Genomic DNA, 25,354 nt, shown 5'->3' on the forward strand with positions numbered 1-25,354 from the left:
CATAAGTGGCTTTGCTGCAAGATTCTTCTTCTTCATAGCTCAACGGTGGACGAATGGGACTTGCATTGGACAAGCCAAATAACCATCAAAACTGGCGAAGGACTATGATTGACACTTCCACAATTTTTAATTGAATAAAAACTTTTCTCAATAAACTTTATTCTCAAAACTATTCATAATACATGTAGAAAGTTCACTATTTCTCAATGGCTGTCATTGCACCTTGATCTTGCCCATGTGCAGCAGTCATAGTCGAGCTTTTGCTCTTCTCACGCGAGTTTGACCGTTTCATTTTCTTGCCAATCTTCGACATCATCTGTAAGAAATCATGAAATTTAAAACATTTTGACAAAAACTCACTCCGCCTGGACCAGTATCTCCTCCTTGAGCCTTGACAAACGACTTCATCCACTTGCAAATGTCCTTCATTGGGAGACGATCCTCATACTTTTCCGGCCAGCATTTCGTCTTAAAAGTTATTGGATTACGGTAACTACATTAATCTGAATTGATTCTTACCAAGATGAATTCTGCAAACTCCTTGTTTACCTCCGGGCTGAACGGCATACGGTATCCTTGGAGAACCTTCATTGCCACCTCAATAACCTTGAATCCAGGATATGGCTCCTTCCCATCCTCGGTGATTTCCCATGCCATCACTCCAAAAGCGAAGACGTCAGTCTTTGGAGTATAAAGACCCGAACGAATGGTCTCTGGAGGCAACCAACGGATTGGTACCTTCTTTTTCAGATCCATCGTGTAGTCCGCACCTTCACGGGACAGTCCGAAATCAGCGATCTTGACCTGAAAGTTGTTTGTTAACTTCTAGATGCATCTAGATCCGTGATTATTTTCACTCGGGAATCGCTCGCCCACTATGGGGGAGTCTACGCAAGGACAACGCAAGGACAAGGACAACATTCTAATGGAATGGAAACGATTGCCCGACTGCACCAATTCTAGTTCAAGCGAACAATAACTTTTGTATTCTGTATTCCTTCACGTCTCCCAGCGAGCGTAATAAATTATTATTATTATTATCTAGGTGAATCTACAGTACCTGTCCACCACCATAAAGGCAGTTACGAGCAGCGACATCCCGGTGCATCAGGTTCTTCTCGTGGATGTAGGCGAGACCATTGGCAGCTTGGTAGATCAACTCGTACTTCTTGATCATCGGGAAATGGAGCTTCCCAAGGGCAGAATCGAGTGCTCCACCATCAGCCAACTCCATGATCACGTAAAGAGGTTCCGTGCCAGCTGCTACTCCGAAGAATTTGACGACGTTGATATGCTGAAATAAATCATTGAAAAATGTAGTGCAGGGGAATATAATGTGTTTATTTCTGAACTAATTAGCAACGCCCCGATTACTATGATCTCAAAGTTTTTTATCTGCGAGAAAATCAGAGACTAAGGCTTATTTAAACTAAGGGAAAATCTTTACAGCTTCCCACAGATTCCTTAAATCCACGTGGATCCACAATGACTTTTTCGAAGCCCTGTGATACATCACTACTACTACTACTACTAATTAGCGTTCGCTTTGAACCAGCAGCTTGGCCCGAAATTACCCAAGCAGAGCAAGACTATTCCAAGAATCATAAGGCTTTCATCTCAAACTCACATCAAGATTTCTCATCAATCGAGCCTCCCGCATAATCTCCTTGATCTGCTCCTTCGTCATACTCTCCAGCTTTGCAGTCTTCACAGCGACAAGTACAGGCTGATGATTTGCATCCAGAATCTTCAGGAGCTTCCCCTTCCATACTTCTCCAAATGCTCCCTCTCCAAGCTTCTTCGTCAACTCCACATCCTCATGGTACAGCTCCCATTTCTGACGCTCCACAGCCTGCTTCAGCACAGCCTTGACAGTTCCATCCTTGGTCGAGAAGCTCTCTTTGGTCGACACATAGTGATTGACGAGTTCGATGATTGTTGGGAAGCCAATCTTATCAACGTAGACTTTGTGATCACTCTCACGAACAACAAAGTGATTAGCCTGGAAAAGAAGAAGTTTAATTGGAATCCCGGGAAAGATAATCACTAACAGAAGTCTTCTTTTCACCTACAACTGACAACACGAACTGCCTCTTTTCTCCTTTAACAGGCTCCGATGTTCTGAGCAAGAACTGACCGGGTTTATTAAGCATCTCCTGAAACAAGACAATAGTCTGAATAACCATCAGTAGCACAACTCACCTGAATGTCCTCTCTCGGCAGCAATCCGTGATAGTACTTTTGATGAAGTAGATCCTTATCAGTCATGATATCAGCTTGTTTTAATCTTGTTAAGATCTAACGAAGCTTGTGCAAAGTGTGATTGGACACAATCAATGCAAGGATTTATATCAAATACTGAATTCCGAATTCTGAGACTGATTGATTTTTGGAGATTTAGGGCAGAGATAAAATTATGATTTGCCACGCAGTAAACTTTGGAAGTTTGTGGAGGTTTTATGAGTTCACGTAAATGGTTCACATTTTTGAGATATTTTTGAAAAATGATTAAATTTCAAAAAAGAATTTCATAGAAGAAATGAATACGTTCAAAAATGCGGTCTTTACTTCGACAGCTGGATTACTAGAGTGAGAAAGTCAGACATGGTGCATCGACCTTTGTAGTTAAAACTTTTTTGATAACATTACAAAGAACTGAGATATGAACTGCTAAACATGAGAAGTAACATGGTGCATCGATATGGCGCAAACTACAATTGTTTAGATTTAAAAACTCGAACCTTATCTGTCATTTATTTTATGAGAAAATTTTGAATGATAAAATATTTTTCATCCATTGCTTTAAAGTTTGAAAATTTTAATTTTCTGATAAGTTAAAAATCCGAAATATTGACCTCCAGATTATAGCTGTACACATGGTGCATCAATAGGAGGTGAATTATTTTCTTTAGTTTTTGGTTAAAAGTTCATAATTGTCTTTCAATTCAACCGAGATCTGGCTTTCAAAGAACAGCAGTATACATGGTGCATCGATCGGGAGTAAGCATCTTTGTTCATTGTTCACGACTAATCTTGGTTTCCGTTAGTTTTATTGAACGAATGCGCACTTTCCAGTTCTTACAAGCCGAAATGTATTTACTTTTATCATAAAAATTGCTTTTTACTAAATGCAAACTTCCACATCACATTTTCATTCTTTGCCCTGTCAATTCCACCGTGCAAAACTAATTACCATTTGCCAGTTGTCCCATTTGAATTTTGAATTTTGAATATTGAATTAGCTAATATGGGAGATCGGAACCGAATAAAAGCCGATGAAATTGAAACGAAAAAGCAAACACCATCAAAATGTCAGCTATCAGTCTTCTTGTCCTTCTTCTAATGATCTTTGCCGCTCAATTGTGCAAGAATCCACTTGAAAATGGTACGTAAATCATTTAATTTAGTGTAGTTAATTTTATAAGAAATAGCTTGGTTTTGTTGGATACTTTCTGCAAAACTCTCTAAAAATCTATATAGGCTACTGTTTTAGCTAGTAGTTTAGCCCCTAACGTATCCTATTAAAGAAATTTTGCACAAAAATGTATTGACTTAAAATTTAATTTTTTTTCAATAAAACAATTTCTAAAAAATCACCGATATAATTATGGAATATCGGAAATTCCCAAAAATATCGCTGAAAAACACTAAATATGAACTGAACACTTTCAGGAGACAATTAAAAGTTCTCCGAGTTGAGTTTCACAGTTAATATTTTTAATGGAAATTTCAGTTATAAATTTGCAAATAGCACATTTCAAAGTTTGAGTATAGATTGACGCATTTTTTAGAAAGTAGTTTTGACAGGGACATTAAGTTTTAGTGGAGTTTTGGAAAATCTTCGTAGACAATAATAAAAATTTGTGTAGGTTCTATAATTTCATCATTTTACTTTCATTCTGGTATGATAATGTTCAATTTTATGTTTACCAGCTACTTCTCAGTACTTAAAAAAATAAAATAAAATATATATTCGGCTTTCCGAAATTCCCTGAAAATTTCAGAATGCGGGTGCATCAGACAACCAACATTTGAATTCAATTGGCTTCAAACCGAATATCCAGAAATAGCCAAACAATACACCGAAGACCAATTCCTTGCCCCAGTAGTCACTTATCCAGAATGCAAATCCATCGTTACCACTTGTCCAAATGGTTATTCGGTTGCCGGTTTCATTGTTGAAACCAAAAAAATATTGGTGAACTCAAATGTAAGTGAATATAATTGCCATTAACTTTTATTTCCATATATTTTAGATTTACCCAAATCCAAATACTGTCCTTGGAATAAAATGTGAAGCTAAGAAATGGTATTATGACGGACAAGCAGAAACCTATGATGATAAGCTCAAAATTACATTTTTCTCCTGCAAGAAAGACTAATAATAGTTGAAACTTTGGAAAATGGGATTCTCGTTAATGAATTTATTTTCTCAGCGCTGTCTCTTACTATTTTGACGGTCTGTAAGAGTAGAAAAACACTCTGGAAGTTTTTTATCGAAACATAATCTTAAACCTTTTTGCTATTCAATTCCATCAAATAGTAATTTCATTTTTTCGAAAACATTAAATATTTTCAAATTCTCTCAAATTGTTTCCAGGTACATATAAAATCTATGTTTTATTTTATAGCTCAAAAACTAGCCCAAATAGTTTCATTTTCGACAGAATAAACGCCAAAACGAGTTCTAAAAATTTAATTTCCAGAATTCAGTGAAGTTCAATTTTATCAAAATATGTAGATTCCAGTTTTTATTAGTTTAAACTGTCCATAGCATTCCCAAAATATAAAATTTAAAATATTCAATTAACGTAGCATTTTCAGCAAATCTACAACACCCTTTCCTTTTATTTGGTTTGACTGTGCTACCTCTGCCAACGATTGCGTAAAAGAGGTGTGACGTCACAGTTGACCTCGCCTTGGTTGCCCCCCTCCACAAATAACCTTTTCATATCGAGATAGCAGTAGCTGCACCCTTTTTTGATAATGCTGTTCAATGATTTTATCAGTAGTATGATATCTGATTTATCTGTAGCAAAGAGTTTGAACCGATTTTTTGAAAAGTGTTTTACGATTTAGATCTATCAAACCTTCAAAGATACCTTAAATTGAGCCTAAAAAACTATTTATATTGTTAAAGCAATAGAGGTTTAGTACATATATTTTAAATATTTTTTTTGAGAAATCTACAGCAATTTTTCTTAAACATTTAAATACAAATATTTGGAACATAATTCTGTCATATCTAATTTATATCTATGTAGTCTGGAAAATAGTCCAATATGACTGAACATCACATTATAACCATTCCCAATTTTTTTAGATATTCCAAAATTTTAGTAAAAGTTTTGGCATATAGGCAAATTTTTCCAAAATCTGGACATATTTTTGAGTAATTGATGCAGATTTAAACTTTTTAAATGGTGAAATGCAAACAAATAAAACGGAATTAAAATATTAAAATCGTTTAAAAATATTCTTTGCTCCACTTCCAAATCTAAAATGAATCTGAATTATGAGTTTCCACCACTGAAATAAAACTGTAACGTTTTTTGTGGGTTTTAGGATGTTTACGCTTACCTGAATATTATGCAATAATTTTAGAAAATTTGAAATTTCTTTTGGTGATTTCAGAATTTCAGATATTTTTTACAAAAAGATAAGCTTTTCCTGAAAGCCTTTAAATTGCTTACCTAACTCTAACCATACTGAAAGCCATCAAAATTTTGGCCAGAAAGTTGAACTATTATGAGTAGGTTGATAGAAAATCCCTTCTGACTCTTTCAAAGAAGTCACGTTCTTAAAAAAAAACCACCTCGTGATAAAGCTCGGATCCGCTCTCATTTTTTCCAACCAAATCGCTTTTATTTTCACGGCTCTTTCCCTCTCGCTCACTCTTCGTTGACCTCGGTCTCTTCACTCCCTTCAAGCATCTTGGCATCTCTGCGTCTGTCCCTCTACACACGGGGGTTCTCTCGTATGCATACCACTCTCTCTTATAATGGTTTTGCATTCAAGCAATGAATCTTCTTTTTTTGTTTTTAACTCTTTTATGTTTTAAAATAAATTGTTTCGATTTGACATGTTTAATTTGATATGCATTACACAGACAATGACTATAATTCAATAGTATGTGTTTTTAACTGAAAGGTTTCCAACTTTGAATGAATTATAAACAATCAATAAAGGGGAAAAAATCACACTAAACATTTTTTGAAGTTTTCAAAGTGGCAAATACTCAGTTTTCGGTCTTTTAGTAATTTTGGAAGTCATCCGAAAAATGTAGTTTTTTCCTAAATAAGTTGATATTCTAATTACGTTAAAACTATTTGTATTAAAAAGTTATTGGAGTTCAAACAGGCAAAAATACTCGAAATTTCTCAAAAGTCTATAACTTTGAAATTTTACCAAATTAAATTGATCTTAAAAATTCAACTTTGCGCCAGTGGCGATTTTCATGAACTTCCAGTCAAAGTTTTAGCAAATTGCCATATTTTTGAAAAGCATGAGATTTTAAGGAAATTCAGAGCTAAATTGTTTTAACACATATAATTAAAACAAAATTAAAGTATAAAAATCGTAGAATTTTTTGATCGATTTCAAAAGTTAGGAGTGGCAAAAACTGAGTAAATGCCATTTTTTGAGAGAGAACAAAGTTTTCAGAAATTTTTTTGAAACGTTTTCCTATGAAATTTGGTCATTTTGGCATTTACCCCACTGGCGCTATTCCAACTTTAAACAATTTACTGTATTTAAAAAAATTATGAAATATCCCCGCTGCTTCTACTCCCTACTCCATCTTTTAATTTTACTCTTGTTCTCCATTTTTCAAAATGCACAATTTTCAGTCAAAAATGGATGTTGTTTTTGAAACTGTGAACTGCCTCGAGTCAAATAGAAAGATCATCATTGTCAAGCTACCAGATGGATCTTCAGAAAAGTTCTTCTTCAACGTGACAAAAAGAGCCTTTGAGAAGATTGTCTGCGTAGATGGTAAACCAGTTCAAATGGACAGTGACCTGACTCCCCATCACTCGGTATGGTGCCCACACATTCATAAGAACATCATTTTCGCCTACAACCACTTACTCCGAATGAACCTCCAATATCTTTTCGACTCGGAAACCCTGAGTTTTCACGAAACGAAATGCGATCAATGTCATCTGGATCCGAAGAAATCGACCAATGTCAAGCAGATTTTGCTCGTCGCGGCGAGCCCAAAAATAAGAAGACCAATTGTTCTCACTATGAGCCAGGAAGGAAGAGTTTTGAAAATGTGTTATGATGAAATTGAGAAAAATTATGTGGATATGTCACCAACTGAAATTAAAGCCTTGACACAACTGAAGGATGGTTAGTTTTTAAAAATTAAAGAATTGAAACAGTAAATTTGAAAAACGGAAACGCAGAAAAATGTCAACCTGAATTTTTTTTGCATTTTTTCACCGACTGCAAAAAATGCAATAATTTAATGAGCTGACAGCCCGTCTGAAAGCATTTCTAAACAGTTTTTCGAGTTCAAAGTGGACCTCTAGTTTAAAATTTTTGTAGGTATCTACATAAAAAACGTACTCGTTCAAATCCCGAATCAGGCCCAAATACACGTAGAAGCGTTGGACAACTGTCCATTCTAAATCCTAGCTGGATTACTAGTTGAACAAAATAATGAACATTTGACTAACATAAAAAAAAGTGGAAAAATCAATAATTGGTTCTGCCCATATCTTGGTTCGATTTGAGTGATTTTCTTTAAAACAAATTTTAAAACGAAATAACAATTGAATATTTCAGTGACCGCAGCAATGGAAGATCTTACACTGGACAGCAAAGTAATGGAAAGTGACCTGATCCCATTGGTCAAGGAAAAGAGTGTCTTCTTACCACATGACAGTATTCTAATTGCTAAGAACAAGAAAACCAACAAAATCGGACAATATGTATTCGATAGATATCATCATCAATTTCTTGAGGTAGTCATGTCCGACATCGAAATTAAGCAAGAAATGCCAAATATCGCGAAGCTTATCAATGTGACAATGAGCACAAAAACTGAGCAAGCAATCAGTATCAGATGTACCCCTGGAATTGGAGAACTGAAGAAATTCCATTATAATCGGGAGACAGCATCATTTGATCCAATGGAAGAAAAGGCAATTGTTGAGAGTGATGAGGAAATTCAGAGTTTTATTGAAGAGATTGAAAAAACGCAGGGTGAGATTAGGAGAAGAATGTCTAATAATGTGAAAAAGATTTTTGCAGATATTGTATGCAAAAAGATCAAAGCAATCCTCTGGTTTTATCATAATGTGAAACCATTTTTGGCAAAGAAACTTGAGAATCCTGTCAAGAAAAGTTAGTTTTACATACATACTTTAACTGTTTTTTTTTTCACCTAAAACTGAAATATTTTCAGATAATGACTACAAACGTTACGTTTTCAAACCAGTGGAGCCGGAAGAAAAAGTCGATGATGAAATGGATTCGGTGTCCGAACCAGAATCTGATTCTCTCTCGATGAGCTCCTCTAGTCGGAGCAGTAGCCGTAGCAGCCTGTCGAGCGATGACTCTTTCGAGATGGTCGTCGATATTGATTTTGTTGAGTAGTGGCTGAAAACTAATAAAATACCCTTATACAGTGCGCGTCAATGTTATAGGACCCCCCTCATTTTTTTCGATATTGGGAAACTGAAAAAATTCCATGAAAAACTTTTGTGATATTTGGATTCAGCATGTCAAAAAACCTAGGTTCCTGTGTTTTCACGAGTTTATCATTAAAACTATAGACACACGGCAAATATTTCAAAAATTAGGCCGCGTCACTGCTATAGGACCCCCTGGGATTTTCGAAAATTTTCACTGAAAATCTCGATTTTTTCACCATTTTCAAAAAAATAAGATTGAAAACTGGTTTAAATCTGGTTATTAGCTCAACCTTGTTCTGTTTTCCAAACTTTTGTAATGATCGGAATCTTCAATTTAACAATTTTCTCACATTTTTAGACGTTGAAGCTGAACGAGAAGCTCACAAGTAACTTTTGAGCTTGAGCTTACATTATCTCATGAAACACGTATTCAAGAATATTCCTGTCAATTTCTGTCTGATTCCGTTCACAAATAGTCCTTTTGCAGCATTTTTAGTGCTGAGCTTTTAGCCTGTTTTCAGTGTGCTTCTTGATTATGAGCTCATATCTAAGCTATTCCTTGACACATTTTTTAGAAAGTAGTCAGGGAATGAAGCCCACATTTTTCACTACAAGTACCATAAACGTTGCTTGCTCCAAAAATTTCTGGTATAGCCTACACGTGAGAAAAGTTTGCGATGGGTTATAAAAAATCTTGGAAATGTACTGTGAATTGAGAATATGAATTCCGTCAATTGTAGGCTATGCCAAAAATGTTTGGTGCAAGCAACGTTTATGGTACCTGTGGTGAAAAATATGGGCTTCATTTTCTGACTACTTTCCAAAAGATTAATCAAGCCATAGCTTAGATATGGGATCATAATCAAGAAGCACACTGAAAACTGGCCAAAAGCTCAGCACTAAAAATGCTACAAAAAATACTATTTGTGAACGGAATCAGACAGAAATTGACAGGAATATTCTTGAATACGTTTTTCATGAGATATTGTAAGCTCAAGCTCATAAGTTACTTGTGAGCTTCACGTTGAGCTTCAACGTCTAAAAATGTGAGAAAATTGTTAAATTGAAGATTCCGATCATTACAGAAGTTTGGAAAACAGAAAAAATTGAACTAATAACCAGATTTAAAACAGTTTTTAATCTTATTTTTCTGAAAATAGTCAAAAAATCGAGATTTTCAGTGAAAATTTTCGAAAATCCCAAGGGGTCCTATAGCAGTGACGCGGCCTAATTTTTGAAATATTTGCCGTGTGTCTATAGTTTTAATGATAAACTCGTGAAAACACAGAAACCTAGGGTTTTTTGACATGCTGAATCCGAATATCACAAAAGTTTTTCATGGAATTTTTTCAGTTTCCCAATATCGAAAAAATGAGGGGGGTCCTATAGCATTGACGCGCACTGTATAACCACTTTTCAAAAAAATATATTACCCTCTAAAACAAACAGACAACACTTTTTGCTCACTTTTCGAGACATTATGAATGTGTGCAAAAAGAATTGTTAGTTTAAATCTTCTTTTGACCCTTATCCATGTTATCTCAAGTTACCACAGAAGTCATATGCTCTTGTAGAATACAGTCCCCTGTACATTGTGAAAAAATGTAGATATCTTGATGTATCTTCCTAAGCTACACGATTGTTGGTTAACATTTTTCGATTCAATAAATTTATCCTGCAGATTAAATGTAATAAAACTGTAACATCAATAAAAAGCTTCAGGTCTAGCAGACAGCAGTTCAGCAGACACACTGAAATAACATTTGTTGTGCGAAAAAATCCCGACTTTTTGTAGATCAAACCGTGATAGGACAGCTTGACACCACGTAGCATGTTTCGAAAATCTTAAACTTAACATTAAGCAATTGAACATTTGGTTGATATTATATCTTGGGAACTTTGGAAGAATTTAAAACGTAATCCCCACAAATGACAGTCCATCTTGAAGCAAACCGAATCCGATCCCAAAAGGACCGACATAATTGTTCGCTCACTTTCAATTGATTTTCCTCCTCATATGCATCAAGGATTCTCGTATTGTTCAAAAGGTTCCATTCAGGGGTGTGCGGATAACCGATTTTTTCGGCTAACGGATAAATCGGCTAATGCCGATTTTTTGAGAACCGGCTAACGTATAATTCGGCTAACGGCTAATTTCAAAATTTTCGGCTAACGGCTAATTCGGCTAATCTCAGTCATTCAAATCGGCTAATTTTCGGCTAATTCGGCTAATTCGGAAAATATTCATTTGGTTAAGCTTTTTTTGTCCATTCTGTTAATTCAGGTTTTGGGTTAATTTTTTCACTGTTATTGAGCAAATTCAGGGATGAACGACTGTTCAAATAGGAAAAAATCATACAAATTCACCACATTTTGTTTTCCAAAAAAATATGTTAGTTGAATTAGCCGAAATAGCCGATCGGCGAATTCGGCTAACATCGGCCAATATCGGCTAATGGATAACTACGTATTAGCCGAACTGCCAAAAAGTCGGCTAACGGCTAATTCGGCTAATCGGTAAAAAGGTCGGCTAACGGATAATTCGGCTAATATTAGCCGAGTTAGCCGAATTAGCCGATCGGCGAATTCGGCTAACATCGGCTATTATCCGCACACCCCTGGTTCCATTGCTATCGATTCTATATTTGCATGGAGACATCATAAAGAGTGTAAACCTAGATAATATTTGACCTTTAACCGTTACCTTCTCATAGAGGGAGTTGCACAATGAGATAGTGAGCAGAGAAACGGGTGACGTGGCAACTATCTTTGCACACGGATGGGCTCGGAATTTCGGGGGCTCGGAATAAATTGACAAGTTAAAGACTTGAAAAAAAGAAAAACATGTTGATAAGTAGTTATTTTAATGTGAAAAAGCAAAAAAGGAAAATCGAAGATTAGATAACCTATTTTTTAAAAAAATTCAATGAACATCCGAAGTTAGCAACGAAAAAGTGAAACCTACAAGTTTTTAAGCCCTGCAGTTGAGTTTTACTGAAAATTGACAAAATGTTCAGCATTTTTTGATGATTACTTTTCAATTTCCAGAAGTTAAGCTGATACGACGCTATTTTATGCAATCAGGATATTCAACAATATTTCAATAGGGATCTATAAAACAGATAATCATGTTTCAATTACTCCCAAACTCATTAACATCTGATATTTATTTATTTATTTTGATACGATTAGTTAATCGTGTAAGACATGAAATACCATACATATATACAAAATACAAAAGCATACATATATGCAAAAGTCTTTCGAGAACTACTGCTACAACCCACTCCAACCAGTTGACCTCTCTGCAATTTGGCCAGTTGTCCACCGCCTCTCATAATCCAACCCTATATTCAAATACGACACGTCGTCTATCGGACCATCATCTCCTCTTCTTTCTCTTTTTGCGCGTCCTCAATAACCTGCGTCTCTTCCTCTCCACACTATTTCTACGGAGAACCGTGTCGATCGAACGCTGCACACCATCGGCCCCGTCCTAGTCTGTGTGCTGCGCAGAGTGGGCTCATTCGAGATGCAGATCGACCTGCTCAGCAGTCTTCTTTTTCCGATTTGTTTTTGATATTTTCTTTTATTATGGTTTTTTCTTTCATATTTTAAAAAAACATGTACTGTATTTTCTTTCCCTTTCAGTCTCTACTTTGATAGCGTATAACTTGGCAGACTTTGGTTTTCACAAAAATTGTTCAACAGATGAAATATTAAATATAAATTTAGAAGTATTCGATTAATTAAAAAATGGTTTAATTCAACAAATTTCAACCGAGATAAAGTAGAGTAACAGGGTACAAAACTAGTAGGGATAGTCTCGCTCCTCATGTCTCTACTTTAACATCCCATATCTCGGTTTTCACAAAATTTATCAAAAAGACTTCAACTACAAAGCTGTAGGAAAAGAAACAATCAATATTTTTTTACTTAAATTTTTTTGCTAGGACAAAAGACAGTCGAATTATGAGCTCTCGAAGTAGAGTGATAAGGCGCAAAACTAATAGGATCGACCCTTCCCCTTTTTTAGTTTCTTGGCTCGTATTACAAATATCAAAAATATTAAATTACCACATTTTAGGAAAATAAACAAAAAATATTTCATTAGTTGACAATTTTTGCCAAGAAAACCGAGATATACGCTGTCAAAGTTGAACAAAATAACTTTTATTTTTCAACTTTTTCAACTAAACTTACATTTCATTTCAGATCGACCTCACACTTGAAATGTCTGTATCTACTCTTCTCAAGACCGAATCCCATCCAGAATCTGTAATGGAAACTGATCTGACTCTACTCTACTCTCGTAGATGCAAAACCAATGATATCATTATTTTCTGCAAAAACGCCGCTCGTAATGGAGGAGTCTTCAAGTACCAGCTCAAAACTGAATTGTTGCCATGGAGACGTGTTGAGTGTGTCTGCTGTGAGTACAAGGAGCAACGACTTTTGGAAAAGATGGTAGAAATGATGAAGGACATACCATTAGAGTTGGAGCCAGAACTCGAAGTTGATGAACGCAGATTCATGAATGTTAATTTGGAAATTATGTGCTCCGAGTACTGTGAGCAATGCGACGAAATGACCATTTTTGCGAAGGACACTGATGAGGAATTCCCAATGACATTCAATCCCAAAACACAGTCATTTACCTACTCGAAATGCAAAGAATGCATTGAGAATACCAAATTTGCGATTCGCCGTCACTACTTGAATCAACAAATCTCCAAGCTTGCTGGTACTCCTTTACCATACCAGGATCGGAAGGGAAAGGAGCTTATCAGTTTGCAAGTTACCTGGCTGAACAAGGAACAAGGAAACATGGAGTATTTTGTGAATCCAGATGGAAATATTTCCAAATACCAATGGAATGAGAAATTCCAGTATTTTGATCATGTTAGAACGTTGGATGTGGAAACATTGGCTTCAGGATCAATCAACAAAATGCTCGGAATTGTTGAAGAAAAGTTCAGTACTGCATTTGCAGCTCGTATGCGTTTGATCCAAGTGAACACGGAGCAGCTATTGTGGGGTAAGTGTCATTCTTTGAAAATTTTGAAAAAAACCTTTTTAAACACAGTTGACACAGTTTAAAACACAGTTTAAAAACACAGTTGAAGCATAAAACTTTTAAACTTTCAGCTGGAGAACGAATGAGTTCATCCCAACTGGGCTCACTTCCACCAGTCTCAAAGCCAGAAAAGAAGCTCGTTGTTCTTCAAGATGGCACAGAATGTCTTGTAATCCGCAAGGATCGTGTATCGTCGAATGGACTCTATAAGTTTGATACTATTTCCTTTAAAGATGGAAGTGTGAAACCATACCGTCGGAATGATACCACCCGTCAATATGAGCTCTTCAAAAGTGAATATTTTGAGGCGTTTGGTCTCTTCTCAGTGGAAACAGAAGTAGAAGAATCTGAGAGATATTCCTTGGATTGGGATCTTACTCCAAAAACCATTGTCTCTTGTACCCATAATGATCGTACCCTCTTCACAGCTTTCAACAACTTCACTCAGACAGATGGATTCTATTTCTACAACAGCTCAACAGGCCATGTTCATGAGCATTCCGGATGCTCCACTTGTAAAAGCTCAGTCATCGATTCATCCCAAGTCATTGCCTCTTCAATCTCTCCATTCACAAGATGCGCGATCATCTTGAAAACAAATAAAGAAGGTCGCTTCATAAAGGTTGGATTGAATGAGTGTAGTAGAAAGTATGAAGCCATGGCTCCACTGAAAGTAATGAATGTCCATGTACCAGTACCACAATCGAATGGATGGAGGAAAATCCAAACTGTTGAAGATGTTCTGAATGTGTATGGAAAATATCAGGTGGAAGCGAACAAAAAGATGGTTGATGAAGCAGTCGAAAAGCACCGAGAGGCCATTTCTTCTCTTGAAAAGGAATGCAACATGCACTTGGAGAGTTTGAAAAAGATGAACGACTCGAGAAAAGAATTTGAGGTTCTGAATGCAGAATTGGAGAAGAAGGTGTTCGATTTGAAGAAAGTCCTTGAAATGGAGCAGGGGAAAATTGCAGAAATGCTTAAGAACAAGGAGAGAGAAGCCGCGCATAAGAAGCAACAAGAGATGATAAATGGTAGGTTTGATCTGAAAATGAAGGGGTACAAGGGTTCTTTTTAGACTTTTAGGCTTGGAATTTCGCCAATTTTTGAAAAAACTTGACTTCAACCATTTGATTTCCAATTTCAACTTTTCGTCACTGTAATACTAATTTTCGTCAACTTTTCCTAGCTATAAGATTCTTTAGTCAACTTTGGCATACTTTTGCCACTCCGTTGTAAAATTGATTGAAATGAATATAGTTTGGTTTAAATTAGCGGAAGTTGACGAAAGTTGGCCGTACTTTACACTCAACTTTCGCCAACAATCCTAACTTGTTGACTTATTATTAGCGTCTAGTCAACTTACACCAAGATTTCGCCAACTTTTACAAACTATTGAAGCTTCTGTGGATGCTAGAAGAAACTGAAATTAGTTGGAAATGGCAAGCATTAAATACTAATTTTTCAGCTCCCCCAGTCTTCGACTTCAACCTCTTCCCAAAATGCTGTAGCTTCTGCCCACATATTGGCCAATTCGTCATCACTGCGTTCGACGAGGTCACCAAGTCTACAAGAAGCTACATTTTCAGCCCAAAAACTGCTCATTTCCACTATCAATCCACCTGCGAGCTATGCCCACGAGTCATCTGCTATTCAACTGTTCTTCCAAATTGGACAATTATGCCGATGCAATGTGAGAGGTCTAAGTGGCCCTGCCTACTTTTGACAAACCAAGAAGGTCGACTGATTAAAGTTGCATTTGATGCAAAAATCAATACATTCATCGCAGTTAAACCATCTCAAGTTCTAGAAGAAATTGTAGAAGTTCAAAATTCTGGAATGACTACCAAAAAAACATTGGAGATTCCTTCTTATGATACAACCAGACCAGTTTTGTATCCAAATTTCCGAGTCTATTGCTCTCACATTAAAGACGTCCTCATCAACGCCTACAACTCTCACGCTAAATCGAATGCCTTCTACTATTACAACAAAATCACAGGATCCTTCGAAGAACATGTCGGCTGTGATCATTGCTCAAAGTCAAGCTTAAACCACAGTATCCCATCACTACAAAACGTTATCACATCAACCAGTCCTTATACTGATAACGCAGTCATTCTGGTGTCAAGCAAGGATAGAAGTCTCAATATTCTTGGATTCCGCTCGAATAACATGGGATTCGCCAATTTTCCATACAATGTCGTCATGCTGAAGGAGGATCTGAAAGGTTCTGAGGAACCACTAACCGATTTGACTGTGGAATCGTTGGTGGAAAAGGTGGAAACATTGGAAGTGACCAAGAAGGTTGAGGTGGAAGATGATAGTGATTGCTTAGATGAAGATGAAGATGAGGAGGAATATGAGGATGAGGATGAGGAAGAAAGTGAAGAAGATGAAGATGAAGAGGAGGATGAAGATAGTGAAGAGGATGAGGACGAAGAGGAATATGAAGATGAAGAGAGTGAGTATGAAGATGAGGAAGAGGATGAGGAGGAAGAAGAAGAGGAGGGAAAAGAAAACAACGAAGAAAAGAAAGTACAGAATGAAATTAAACATTGTTAGTTATTTTCTCCGACTACATAGAAAAAACTAACATGACAACACCTTTTGCTCCCTTAACTATACTCATTTTAAGACATTTTAAGATTTTTTAATTTCTAAGTTTCTACGTCTGATGGTACTAGTGAGTCTTCATTTAGGACTGAAAGTTTGAATCTAGAAACTTGTTTCTTGGCTGAGTCTTTATACAGCTCCGAATATCTCCTTTTTTTAGTTTTTCAAAACAAACAAGTATTTCCCTAGCTTACAATTAGGCCTTTTGGCTTACGTGCCGATTTCCTTAGGCCCAGGCCTCGAATTTAGCCCTAGATATGCAACCTGTTCTCTGCTATTCGCAAAGTGAAAATTCAAAAAAGTGCGCAATACGTGTTGTCAATTTATTTATATCTCTAATCAATAAATATATACACAAAGTTAGCATGGCTTTAGCCGCAAAACCGATATCAAATAGTTTTATTGATAATTTCATCATTAATAATATTCCTAAACTTTGGGTCAAACAAACTTGTCTAATTCACTTTTCCTTTCAGATATCAAACTTGTCAACTCGAAAGCAGCCATATTTGATCAATTAGCAATAGCATTCTCGTTAGCAAAACCTGAAACTCAAAGCAACTTTAAAGAAATGTTCAGCAACAAGAAAGCATTCAACGAAAGGGTGGGTGTGGAATTTGACAATAACACCTGGAAAAAGATGCAATCGGTGCTAGCGAAGGTGACCAGAGAAGATGACGTTGAATCGACGACTACTGCTCTTGAACCATCTGATATTGAAGATAATGAAGATGCTGAGTACACATCCACCGCACTGGAGCCTTCTGATTTTGAGGACAACTGTGATTTTGAATCGACTGCTACTGCCGTGGAGCCATTGGACTTTGAAGAAAGTCTTTCTATGGATGTTACTCAACAAAACGAATCGTTTGAGGGCGTGGAGCATGTCGAAGCTGAAGATGACACACAATCCACTACAACTGCTCTTGAACCATCTGATATTGAAGACAACTGTGACGTTGAATCAACTACCACTGCTGTGGAACCATTGGACTTTGAAGACGATAATTCTCTGGATATCACCCAAGAGAGCGATTCTCTTGAGCTCATGGAGCATGTCGAAGCTGAAGATGACACAAAATCTACCACAACTGCTCTTGAACCTTCTGATATTGAAGATAATGACTTGGAGCTTGTCTCTGATCTATCTGATGATAATAGTAGTATTTCAATGATCTCTTCCACATCCACTGCTATTGAATTCTCAATCGCCGACGACTCGGGAAGTTCAATGGGAAGTGATATTTCCTATTTGGATAGAGATATGGATTTTGCTTCTGATAAAGAATCTCTGGTTTCTGAATCGAATTATCAGGATTTTATGGATCCAACTATTCATGCTTCATTCACTGCGTCGCAAATCGCCGAAGCCGATCAAAATTTTCCAGGATGCATCTTGTCTTAATTCTATTCTTAAAATGTTTCCTCCCTAAAAATTATCATGTACCCCTTCATCCACAAATTTGTTTCTGTATTTTTGCTCCTTTCTGAACTTGTTTTTTTTTCTGTAAAAAAACTTGAAATTTAATTCCAAAAAGATTTTTCAAATAAAGCACCTCACTCATAATTGAAATATTTGAAGTTTAAAAGCTGGAAAATATATAATAATAATTTATGACGTGTTACTCACAAGGAAGATAGATCAGCAAAAAATTTTTTTTGGGAACTTTGAGCTTCGCGGTATTGCTCAAAACGGGGGAATAGTTCAACAATTTTCGTTAAAACCCTATTATAGTCAAGCAACACAAGCATGGTTAACACATTTCTTGCAGAAAATGCCGCACATTCCAAAGGTTTTTTCAGACTTCTTGTTAAAATATATCTGATGGCACTTTCCAAATGCACAATTATGACGTGGCCCGCACTGGTTGTCGTTGGCACATCTGGTTATATCCTTTCTCGGAGCACACTTTCCATCAATACAATACTCGATCATCCAGTTACATTGAGCTACAGATCGGCAGCTTTTTATCACGTCAGGAAGGGTGATGCACTGTTTGTTGATGCATGTTCTATTATCGGAACAATCTTTTGTGCTTGAGCACGTTGCGTATTCTTGACTTTTGACAAGTAGAATTGCAGATAAAAAACATGGAAGGATGTCCTGAAATTATAAAATTTTGTAAGATTTCGTGCACTTGAAACTTTAAGCTTATATCTTGGTTGCTATTGGTTTTATAAAAACTTTTTCAACTAACAAAATACTTGCAAAGTATTTTTCTATATTTTGGATATTAAAATTTTTTTGATAAAACTTGAGACAACCGAGATACAAGCCGTCAAAAATTCACCTGTCGAAACAGTTACAAGAAACAGTTAAAACAAGTTTTATTGAATTTTAAAATAAATATTCTATAATGTTTTTACTTGAAAATAAAATTACAACTGAAACTAACGTTCCTATTTGCTTTTAAAATTACATGAACTTTTAGCTCAGGTACGCTTTACAGTCTGAAATTTACAATGCGAATTTATTTAAAAACTTTCCAGAAGAAGCTTCATTGCTTCTAGATATTGAAATAGAAAACAAATACTATAAGACATTTCTCAAAAAATTGAAAATTTATACGAAGCGTCTAATCGAATTATGTAATCGAGTTCAGAGCTGGCTGGGGTTTGTATCATTTTTTGATATTAAATGAAAAGGATAGAGCCATCAGATAGGTGATGGCTTATATACAATATGAAGTAGGCGGAGAATCAATAAGATAAGTAAAAATGACGGGGGATAGGAATGCAATCATAATTGAATGGTGTAAAAGATAACAAAACAACATTAATAATGTGAGGATTGCGAGTGAGTCACAGGGCAAAGAGTACGATCGCGTACATTATGCAAATTTTGATAAATCGAATAAATTTTGATTGTCGAAGGGCATTTTAGGATCAGCGACTTTTTTGACGCCTTATATCGATATCAATGGTGGGCATTTGCGTTTCAAAAATTTTTTTTCTGGAAGTTTATCGATTTCGACAGATTTATCAAATTCAGATGATATTATGTATTTCGCTCACCATTTTTTAATGCTTGGCATCGCAATTTGTTTGAATTATTTTTACAGAAAGTTGTCTCCTGTTTCTGAAATAACTGAAAAAAATGCTTCTCTAAATTATAAATACATTAATACACAATTTTTTCCAAAGTTTGCAACATTTGTTCACTTTATTATACACTTATTGCTTGTTTATCATATTAAATTTTTAAAATAATTTCTATAAAATTGACATTTACTCGTGAATTCCCTGCGACGTGGCGACTGATTTTTTCAAAAAAAAAAACCCCTTTATTGGAAAATTGAAGATTCAATCAGTTCTCAATTAAGAAAACTTTGATTTTCTTATCATAATAAAATGTAAGTTTTATTTATTTGGGGCGGTGTTTACAGAGTAGCAACATGCTTGAAGAAAACCATCAATTGAACTTTTCAGGTTGTAATGGAATATATGCTACGCTTATGCTAGGCATAAATATCAACTTCAATGAGTTTGGACTTTTCGGAGGTTAATCAAGACGTGGATTTTGGACTTAAAAGTTGTGGAAGCTTATGTGTAGTGTATACCGTCGGAATTGCCAAGACATCCTTCCTGAACCCTCTCTTCCTCTGAACAGCCAATAAACCGTTCTGAAAGTAGTGTAAAAAGGAAAAAGACAAACAGGATACAATTTTGAAACCCGGCAACTGCCGCAATTGCCAATTGCGCCGCGCACCCCTGGTGTAGATGTGGTGTATCGCGACGTACCATTGAATTCTGTATTGATTATTGATTCTGACGGAAATCCATAATCAACGATACGTCATCGATACAATGCTAATTGTAAAAAATCTGATTTCAACGCGTGGGCCGTAGAGTTGGCATGGTGCCAACTGATAAGGAGAGAGGAATACTGGCAAATTTTTTGACAAGGTTTTTCCAGATTGGAACAGATTTGCCAAAGAAATAGGTGTAATTGTCCTTCCTAAGCAAAATCATGGGTTTGTCGCGCTCTTTGTTGGCGTTTTCCAGAAATTGTTCTTTAAAGTGTATAATAACACCCCTTTCACTTCCTTTGAATCAATACCCCATTTCTATTGGGCATAACATTTTCCGAGGCACGTTCCTCTCTCGTTCGTTTCCTCTTTCTCCGTCACTCGGAAACCACCCAGTCATGCTTGTTTGAATTGAAATAGAGCGCGTTTGCTGAGGGCTTATTAAAAAATCGAAGAAAAATATTGACTGTTGTATGAGACTTTAAGAAGTGAATATTGATTATTTTGCTTTCGTATATCAGTGTAAAACTTGCGCTTATCAATAAATTTTCAATTTCTTCTTTCAATGTCCTCTTTGCATCTTTTTCATTTCGTTTGTTGCATGTTCATTTTTAAAAGCCTGTTCTCCGCATTCAATGTGTGTATGTGTAATATATTCAAGTGTAAAGACGACGGAAAAATTAAACGTTCATTTCTTTGAATATTACAAAACCTGAATACTTGTTCAAAGAAAACCGAATCTTCTCAGACAGAAAGCTGTGAGATTTTTTCCTAATTTTTTCTTACATTTTTCTTGAAAGTTATAAACGGCAAGTTTACCAACATTTTTTAATTTTTTATTCAAAAATGTTAAAAACCAAGATATGGGCGGTGTCAATTGAAATTTAATTTTAAAAAATAACTCCGCCCTTATCTTGGCTATTATGCGTTTTCTGTTCAATTTTCTCATGGTAAATGGATTTTTTAAATCATTCAAAGTAATAAACATCTGGCACAATTTTGGAAATTAGAGAAAAAAAATGTTTAAAGCTAAGATTTGTGCGAATATTTTTGATGGCCAATTTTAAAATTGAAAAATTATTGCCAAAAAATTTTCCTTATATGTACATGTTTTATTAATATAACTTTAAATTCAAAATTCCAAGATGTTTTCCCATATTTTTTCTGATATGGATTTTTCTGAAAATGTATGTCTAACTTTTGATTTTTTCAACTATTGGAATTTCTTAAAATCGTATATTTTTATTTTCTTACCTATACCTTCTCTTGAAATTTGAAAAAATATTTTCAGAGTCGGCACTCCCCAACTTGAATTCAATCATGGATCCTCCATTAACCCAAATCAATTTTGAACTCAACGGACCTGCTAAGAATCACATTATCAAATTTCTAAACGAATCGACAGGAAGAATCAAAAATTACGTATACAACGAAGCGACGGACTGTTTTGAACCAACTGAGTTAGATACAAATGCTGGCGAGCAGGAATTAAGTGAAGTAGCAGACTTGGAAAAAGAAAGATTTGCCCTCGATTCGGATTTAACTCCGATAGAACTGATACAATGTGAACATGACGAGAGTCTCATATTTTCTGCATTCAATCATTTCAACAAAACGGAAGGATTCTACGTCTATAATAGCTTCACGAATCATATTCACGAGCACGTGGGCTGTAAGACTTGCCCAAGAGCACCTATTGTGCTCAATCAACTAATTGGTTCTCCACAGGATCCGCTGCTAATTGCCTTGAAAATTAATAGAGAAGGAAGACTAATCAAGGGAAATGAATTTGATGAATTTGGCCCTTCAAAGATCCTCAAAGAAAATGAAAGAAAACATGAGCATGTGCAGATGCTGAGTATGATTGAGCAGTTGAAGTTCAACCTGAATACACATAATTTGATATTGAATGACCAACTTAAGAAGAAAAGGAAAAGAGTTAGTGAATTGGAGCAAGCACTCAGAAAGAGGAATATGAAATCAGGTGAGTTTATTGGAAAAGTTCAAATAAAACGTCTGAAGCTTTGTCTTGAAGCCCAGCTAAAATTTAATAATTCAGACCATTTCAAATTTTTTAAAAGTACTTCCAACTTTAAAGGTTAAGTAGAGTCGCAAACTTGGTTGCTTCAAATGACAGAAAATAGACCGTAATGTTTGAATAAAACTGTTTAAAAATGTTTCAAAAATCAATGAAACGGTCGAATTATTTTTGAATTCCCGCGCAAATTATGAACGTCATTTTTGATATTCGTTTTCTGGCTAAATACATTGGTTTTTCTTGATTATTTCTTTTATATTTAATTTGAAACACCGTTTGCCAATGTTTTTAGTCATTTTACAGTGAAGGAAACTTGATAACCCGAAATAAACTGACCTACAACTCATCAATTTAATACTTTTTTCTAGTTTTCTTTCGGGGAAAATGCTTGAAAAGTTGGCAAACTACTGTGTTGCAAATCAAATATAGAAAAAAAATCAAGAAAAACCAATTAATTTAGCCAGAAAACGCGAAAATATCAGAAAAAGCGATTTTTGAAAAAGTGAAAAATCCATCCATTAGGTTCTATTTTCTGTCAATTAAAGAAAAATCCTTAACTCCATCTTTAGAATTCTGTTCAATTTTGCTATATAAAAATGTTGGGTAGTATATAATTATTTCAAAATTGCATAATTTCTTTCAAAATTGCATAACATTTAACTGGAATAAATTTTTGACAAACAATCTCATCTCATAAATTTTTCTCCCAATTTCAGAACTTGCCACCGACTTTGATCTCTACCCGAAATACATCAATTTCTGTCCGCATACCAATCATTTTTTCATCACTGCATACAATAATGTTTCCAAGCGTATTGGTCATTACGTGTTCAATCAAAAATTTGGACAATTGCACAAGCAACACTATTGTCCGAAATGTACACTTTTTGATAAGGGCAACCGAGTGAACGCAGAACAAGTGATAATGCCCGTTGTAACTTCGAGCGGTGAATGGCCAATCGTGTTGTGTACTGATAAGGAAGGCAGATTGTGCAGGGACAGCTTCTTGAAGCCCGAGGGAACATTTTTGAAAGTACCCGGGCAAACTCTTGGTGCAACAATGGATATTAATGAGATAAATACTTCATTGAAAGCTGATGTTGTTCGTGAGCCAATAAGAACGAATGACGTCACTCTTTACCCAAAATATAGTTTCTATTGCGACCACGTGAAATCAATTATAATCAACGCATTGAACGAAGAAACCGAAGGATACTACTACTACAATCACACCAGCGGAATTATTGAAGAACACGAGAACTGTGAAGATTGTCGTGGAGTATACCCAATCCATAACTTGAGCCATCGACTAGTCATAATGTCAGCCAGAAGCCCATTCTACAGTCCACCAATTTTATTGATGATAAATAAGATTGGAGAGCTTGTGATTCGCGTTTTTCATTTCAAAAGTTCCCGTTTCACACTTGTACGCCCGCTTGTTTTTTTGAAGAAAGAGTGTGAAACTTATGTGCAAAATTCCAAGAAAGAATTAGTTTTGGTTCTCCACAAAGCAATGAAACAAGATCCCTCTCTTCTCGATACTTGTATCAAGAGGTGCCAATTTCCACATCAGTTTGTGGATGTGAATCCAGGCGATGTCACTAATATGGTGATAGCTCAAGTTCACGAGGAAATCGACGGTTTGAAGGATCCAGAACTTGATGAAATTTGCCTGAAGACTTGCCAGTTTGTATTTGAAAACATGAAGCCTGATGATTCTGCTGAAAAACAAGTGGAATCTTCGGAAGAGCCTGCTAACCCAATGGACATTGAACAATCTGAAAAAGACTCAGTTGAAGATCTGGAGGCTTCACGTGACTGCAATCACAAGCCTGATGTTCAAGAAGACGCCTCCAGCGATGGCACTGAACAAGATTCAGATTTAGATGATGATATCTCAGTGATATCAGGAGCCGGCTCTTCGGACAGTGGTTTGTCCGATTTGAATGAAGACCTGAAAGCTATGGGAATGAATATTCCAGAAAATCAATAATTCTTTGTTTAGTGTTGTACTTATGTAACCTTCCATTGTATTTTTTTCATTATTTTTCCCAATACCTCAAATTCTATTACTCAGGAATCTTTTACTCATAACTCAGGAACATTTTTTTTTCTTTTTGGCATTACTTTTTTAAAAGATAACAAACTTTGTTTTTAATCAGAAATAAAATCTAAAAATATGGAGAAGTAAAAGTGTTTTTTTTTCAAATTTTCAGAACATTTGTAAATAAGCTCAAGAAATTAGTTTTCTGGATGGGGACACTATGGGCTCGAAAACTTAATTATCAAAAAAAATCTACAAAAAACTCACAGTTATTAAAGTTGAAAGAGCTCAGTTTGATGTAACCTCAATTGGCTAATGGTAGATTTATTTATTTTTTCTTTGGTTTAGATAATTTTTGAATTAATTTCAAGTTTTTTTTAAATAAAAAGTTGTTTTGTTGTTTCTATCAACTTAAAAAAAACGTTTTCTTCAGAAAAAAAACATTCTAGCTAATTAAAACTATTTCCAGGCACCTTAACTTACAAAACTTTTACAGTTCTTCTTTTGATACCACGAAATAAAACTATTACATACATTAGTTAGTAAATTCTCCATAATTCTTCAATTTCCCTAACTTTTCTATGAGTCATTTTCAAATATTCGATCTCTTAGTTGCATTACTAGCCAAATCACGTGCTAACATCACTTTTTAAAAGCATTTCAAAAGAATCTCAAATATGAGTCAGTAATTGTGTCAGCTATACGATCTCCAGGGGATCTAGATCACTTGAACTTTGAGGCTAAATGTGCCAAACGAAAATAATGTCACGAGCTTCATCACTTTACGAAAAAGCTGATTAGTCATACTGATTAGGGTTTTTGGATAATAATTTCATTTGCAGGATAAAACTATTTGCCTTTTGGAAAACAGAAGAGCTTAGAAATTGAGCAATTACACAAAGTCGGAAATGTTGAATGATATGATAAATCTTTCAGATAAGTTCCAAAAAAGTGTCACAAACTGATAGTGAGCATGTTTCAAATTGTGGTGCCATAGCAATTTTCCCACTGGCGTACTTTTAAAACGTCACAACCTGTACCAATCAATATATGACTCCCACGACATCTCCACTCTTCTCCGATGAATCTGCAGACTTGGGAAAGACAATAAATGAGCACAAGGTCATATTGATTCCCATAACGCTCAATATTTTTTGCGAAATAACTGTTGATCGACCCAATAAATTG

At 35.5% G+C, this 25,354-nt stretch overlaps 6 protein-coding genes across 7 annotated transcripts; 5 read left to right on the forward strand and 1 right to left on the reverse strand.

Annotated features, from left to right (window-relative positions):
• Positions 1-142: 142 nt before the first annotated feature.
• Positions 143-2,418, reverse strand: C35E7.10 (Tyrosine-protein kinase). Its single transcript, NM_060425.2, has 7 exons — positions 2,203-2,418; positions 2,052-2,156; positions 1,628-2,002; positions 1,061-1,294; positions 520-804; positions 361-468; positions 143-316 (listed from the first exon to the last, which is right to left on the reverse strand). The coding sequence occupies exons 1-7, from the start codon at positions 2,266-2,268 to the stop codon at positions 197-199; spliced, it is 1,293 nt and encodes a 430-aa protein (NP_492826.1). The 5' UTR covers positions 2,269-2,418; the 3' UTR covers positions 143-196.
• Positions 2,419-3,306: 888 nt separating this feature from the next.
• On the forward strand, positions 3,307-4,432 carry C35E7.7 (uncharacterized protein). Its single transcript, NM_060427.3, has 3 exons — positions 3,307-3,385; positions 4,005-4,210; positions 4,257-4,432. Exons 1-3 carry the CDS (start codon positions 3,310-3,312, stop codon positions 4,380-4,382), a joined length of 408 nt encoding a protein of 135 aa, NP_492828.2. The 5' UTR covers positions 3,307-3,309; the 3' UTR covers positions 4,383-4,432.
• A 2,404-nt stretch (positions 4,433-6,836) lies between these two features.
• C35E7.6 (CABIT domain-containing protein) lies at positions 6,837-10,338 on the forward strand. The gene is made up of 4 exons (NM_060428.3): positions 6,837-7,353; positions 7,792-8,211; positions 8,260-8,352; positions 8,414-10,338. Exons 1-4 carry the CDS (start codon positions 6,855-6,857, stop codon positions 8,602-8,604), a joined length of 1,203 nt encoding a protein of 400 aa, NP_492829.1. The 5' UTR covers positions 6,837-6,854; the 3' UTR covers positions 8,605-10,338.
• A 2,519-nt stretch (positions 10,339-12,857) lies between these two features.
• C35E7.5 (Ig-like domain-containing protein) lies at positions 12,858-17,900 on the forward strand (the record flags this gene model as incomplete). Of its 2 annotated transcripts, NM_060429.7 has the most annotated exons (4): positions 12,858-13,680; positions 13,791-14,753; positions 15,188-16,279; positions 16,812-17,900. In NM_060429.7, the coding sequence occupies 4 exons, from the start codon at positions 12,876-12,878 to the stop codon at positions 17,738-17,740; spliced, it is 3,789 nt and encodes a 1,262-aa protein (NP_492830.1). The 2 variants fall into 2 exon arrangements, with proteins under 2 accessions (NP_492830.1, NP_871885.1); NM_182085.3 differs by lacking the exon at positions 16,812-17,900 and having other exon boundaries at positions 12,876-13,680; positions 15,188-16,284.
• A 1,915-nt stretch (positions 17,901-19,815) lies between these two features.
• C35E7.12 (uncharacterized protein) lies at positions 19,816-19,941 on the forward strand (the record flags this gene model as incomplete). Its single annotated transcript, NM_001381211.1, has 1 exon — positions 19,816-19,941. One exon carries the CDS (start codon positions 19,816-19,818, stop codon positions 19,939-19,941), a length of 126 nt encoding a protein of 41 aa, NP_001368660.1.
• A 1,427-nt stretch (positions 19,942-21,368) lies between these two features.
• C35E7.4 (uncharacterized protein) lies at positions 21,369-24,309 on the forward strand. Its single transcript, NM_060430.7, has 2 exons — positions 21,369-22,068; positions 22,839-24,309. The coding sequence occupies exons 1-2, from the start codon at positions 21,405-21,407 to the stop codon at positions 24,113-24,115; spliced, it is 1,941 nt and encodes a 646-aa protein (NP_492831.2). The 5' UTR covers positions 21,369-21,404; the 3' UTR covers positions 24,116-24,309.
• Positions 24,310-25,354: the final 1,045 nt, after the last annotated feature.

Source organism: Caenorhabditis elegans, chromosome I (assembly GCF_000002985.6).
Source record: "Caenorhabditis elegans chromosome I".
NCBI lineage: Eukaryota > Metazoa > Nematoda > Chromadorea > Rhabditida > Rhabditidae > Caenorhabditis > Caenorhabditis elegans.

Coding starts and splice junctions, on each gene's coding strand:
- C35E7.4 (NM_060430.7), top strand. CDS start 21,405: ATGGATCCTCCATTAACCCAAATCAATTTTGAACTCAACGGACCTGCT. Junction 22,069..22,838: donor AAAGAGGAATATGAAATCAG/GTGAGTTTATTG, acceptor TCCCAATTTCAG/AACTTGCCACCGACTTTGAT.
- C35E7.10 (NM_060425.2), bottom strand. CDS start 2,268: ATGACTGATAAGGATCTACTTCATCAAAAGTACTATCACGGATTGCTG. Junction 2,157..2,202: donor TGCCGAGAGAGGACATTCAG/GTGAGTTGTGCT, acceptor GTCTTGTTTCAG/GAGATGCTTAATAAACCCGG. Junction 805..1,060: donor GCCTTTATGGTGGTGGACAG/GTACTGTAGATT, acceptor AACAACTTTCAG/GTCAAGATCGCTGATTTCGG.
- C35E7.7 (NM_060427.3), top strand. CDS start 3,310: ATGTCAGCTATCAGTCTTCTTGTCCTTCTTCTAATGATCTTTGCCGCT. Junction 3,386..4,004: donor CAAGAATCCACTTGAAAATG/GTACGTAAATCA, acceptor TGAAAATTTCAG/AATGCGGGTGCATCAGACAA. Junction 4,211..4,256: donor AAATATTGGTGAACTCAAAT/GTAAGTGAATAT, acceptor CATATATTTTAG/ATTTACCCAAATCCAAATAC.
- C35E7.6 (NM_060428.3), top strand. CDS start 6,855: ATGGATGTTGTTTTTGAAACTGTGAACTGCCTCGAGTCAAATAGAAAG. Junction 7,354..7,791: donor CTTGACACAACTGAAGGATG/GTTAGTTTTTAA, acceptor TGAATATTTCAG/TGACCGCAGCAATGGAAGAT. Junction 8,212..8,259: donor AGAGATTGAAAAAACGCAGG/GTGAGATTAGGA, acceptor AGATTTTTGCAG/ATATTGTATGCAAAAAGATC.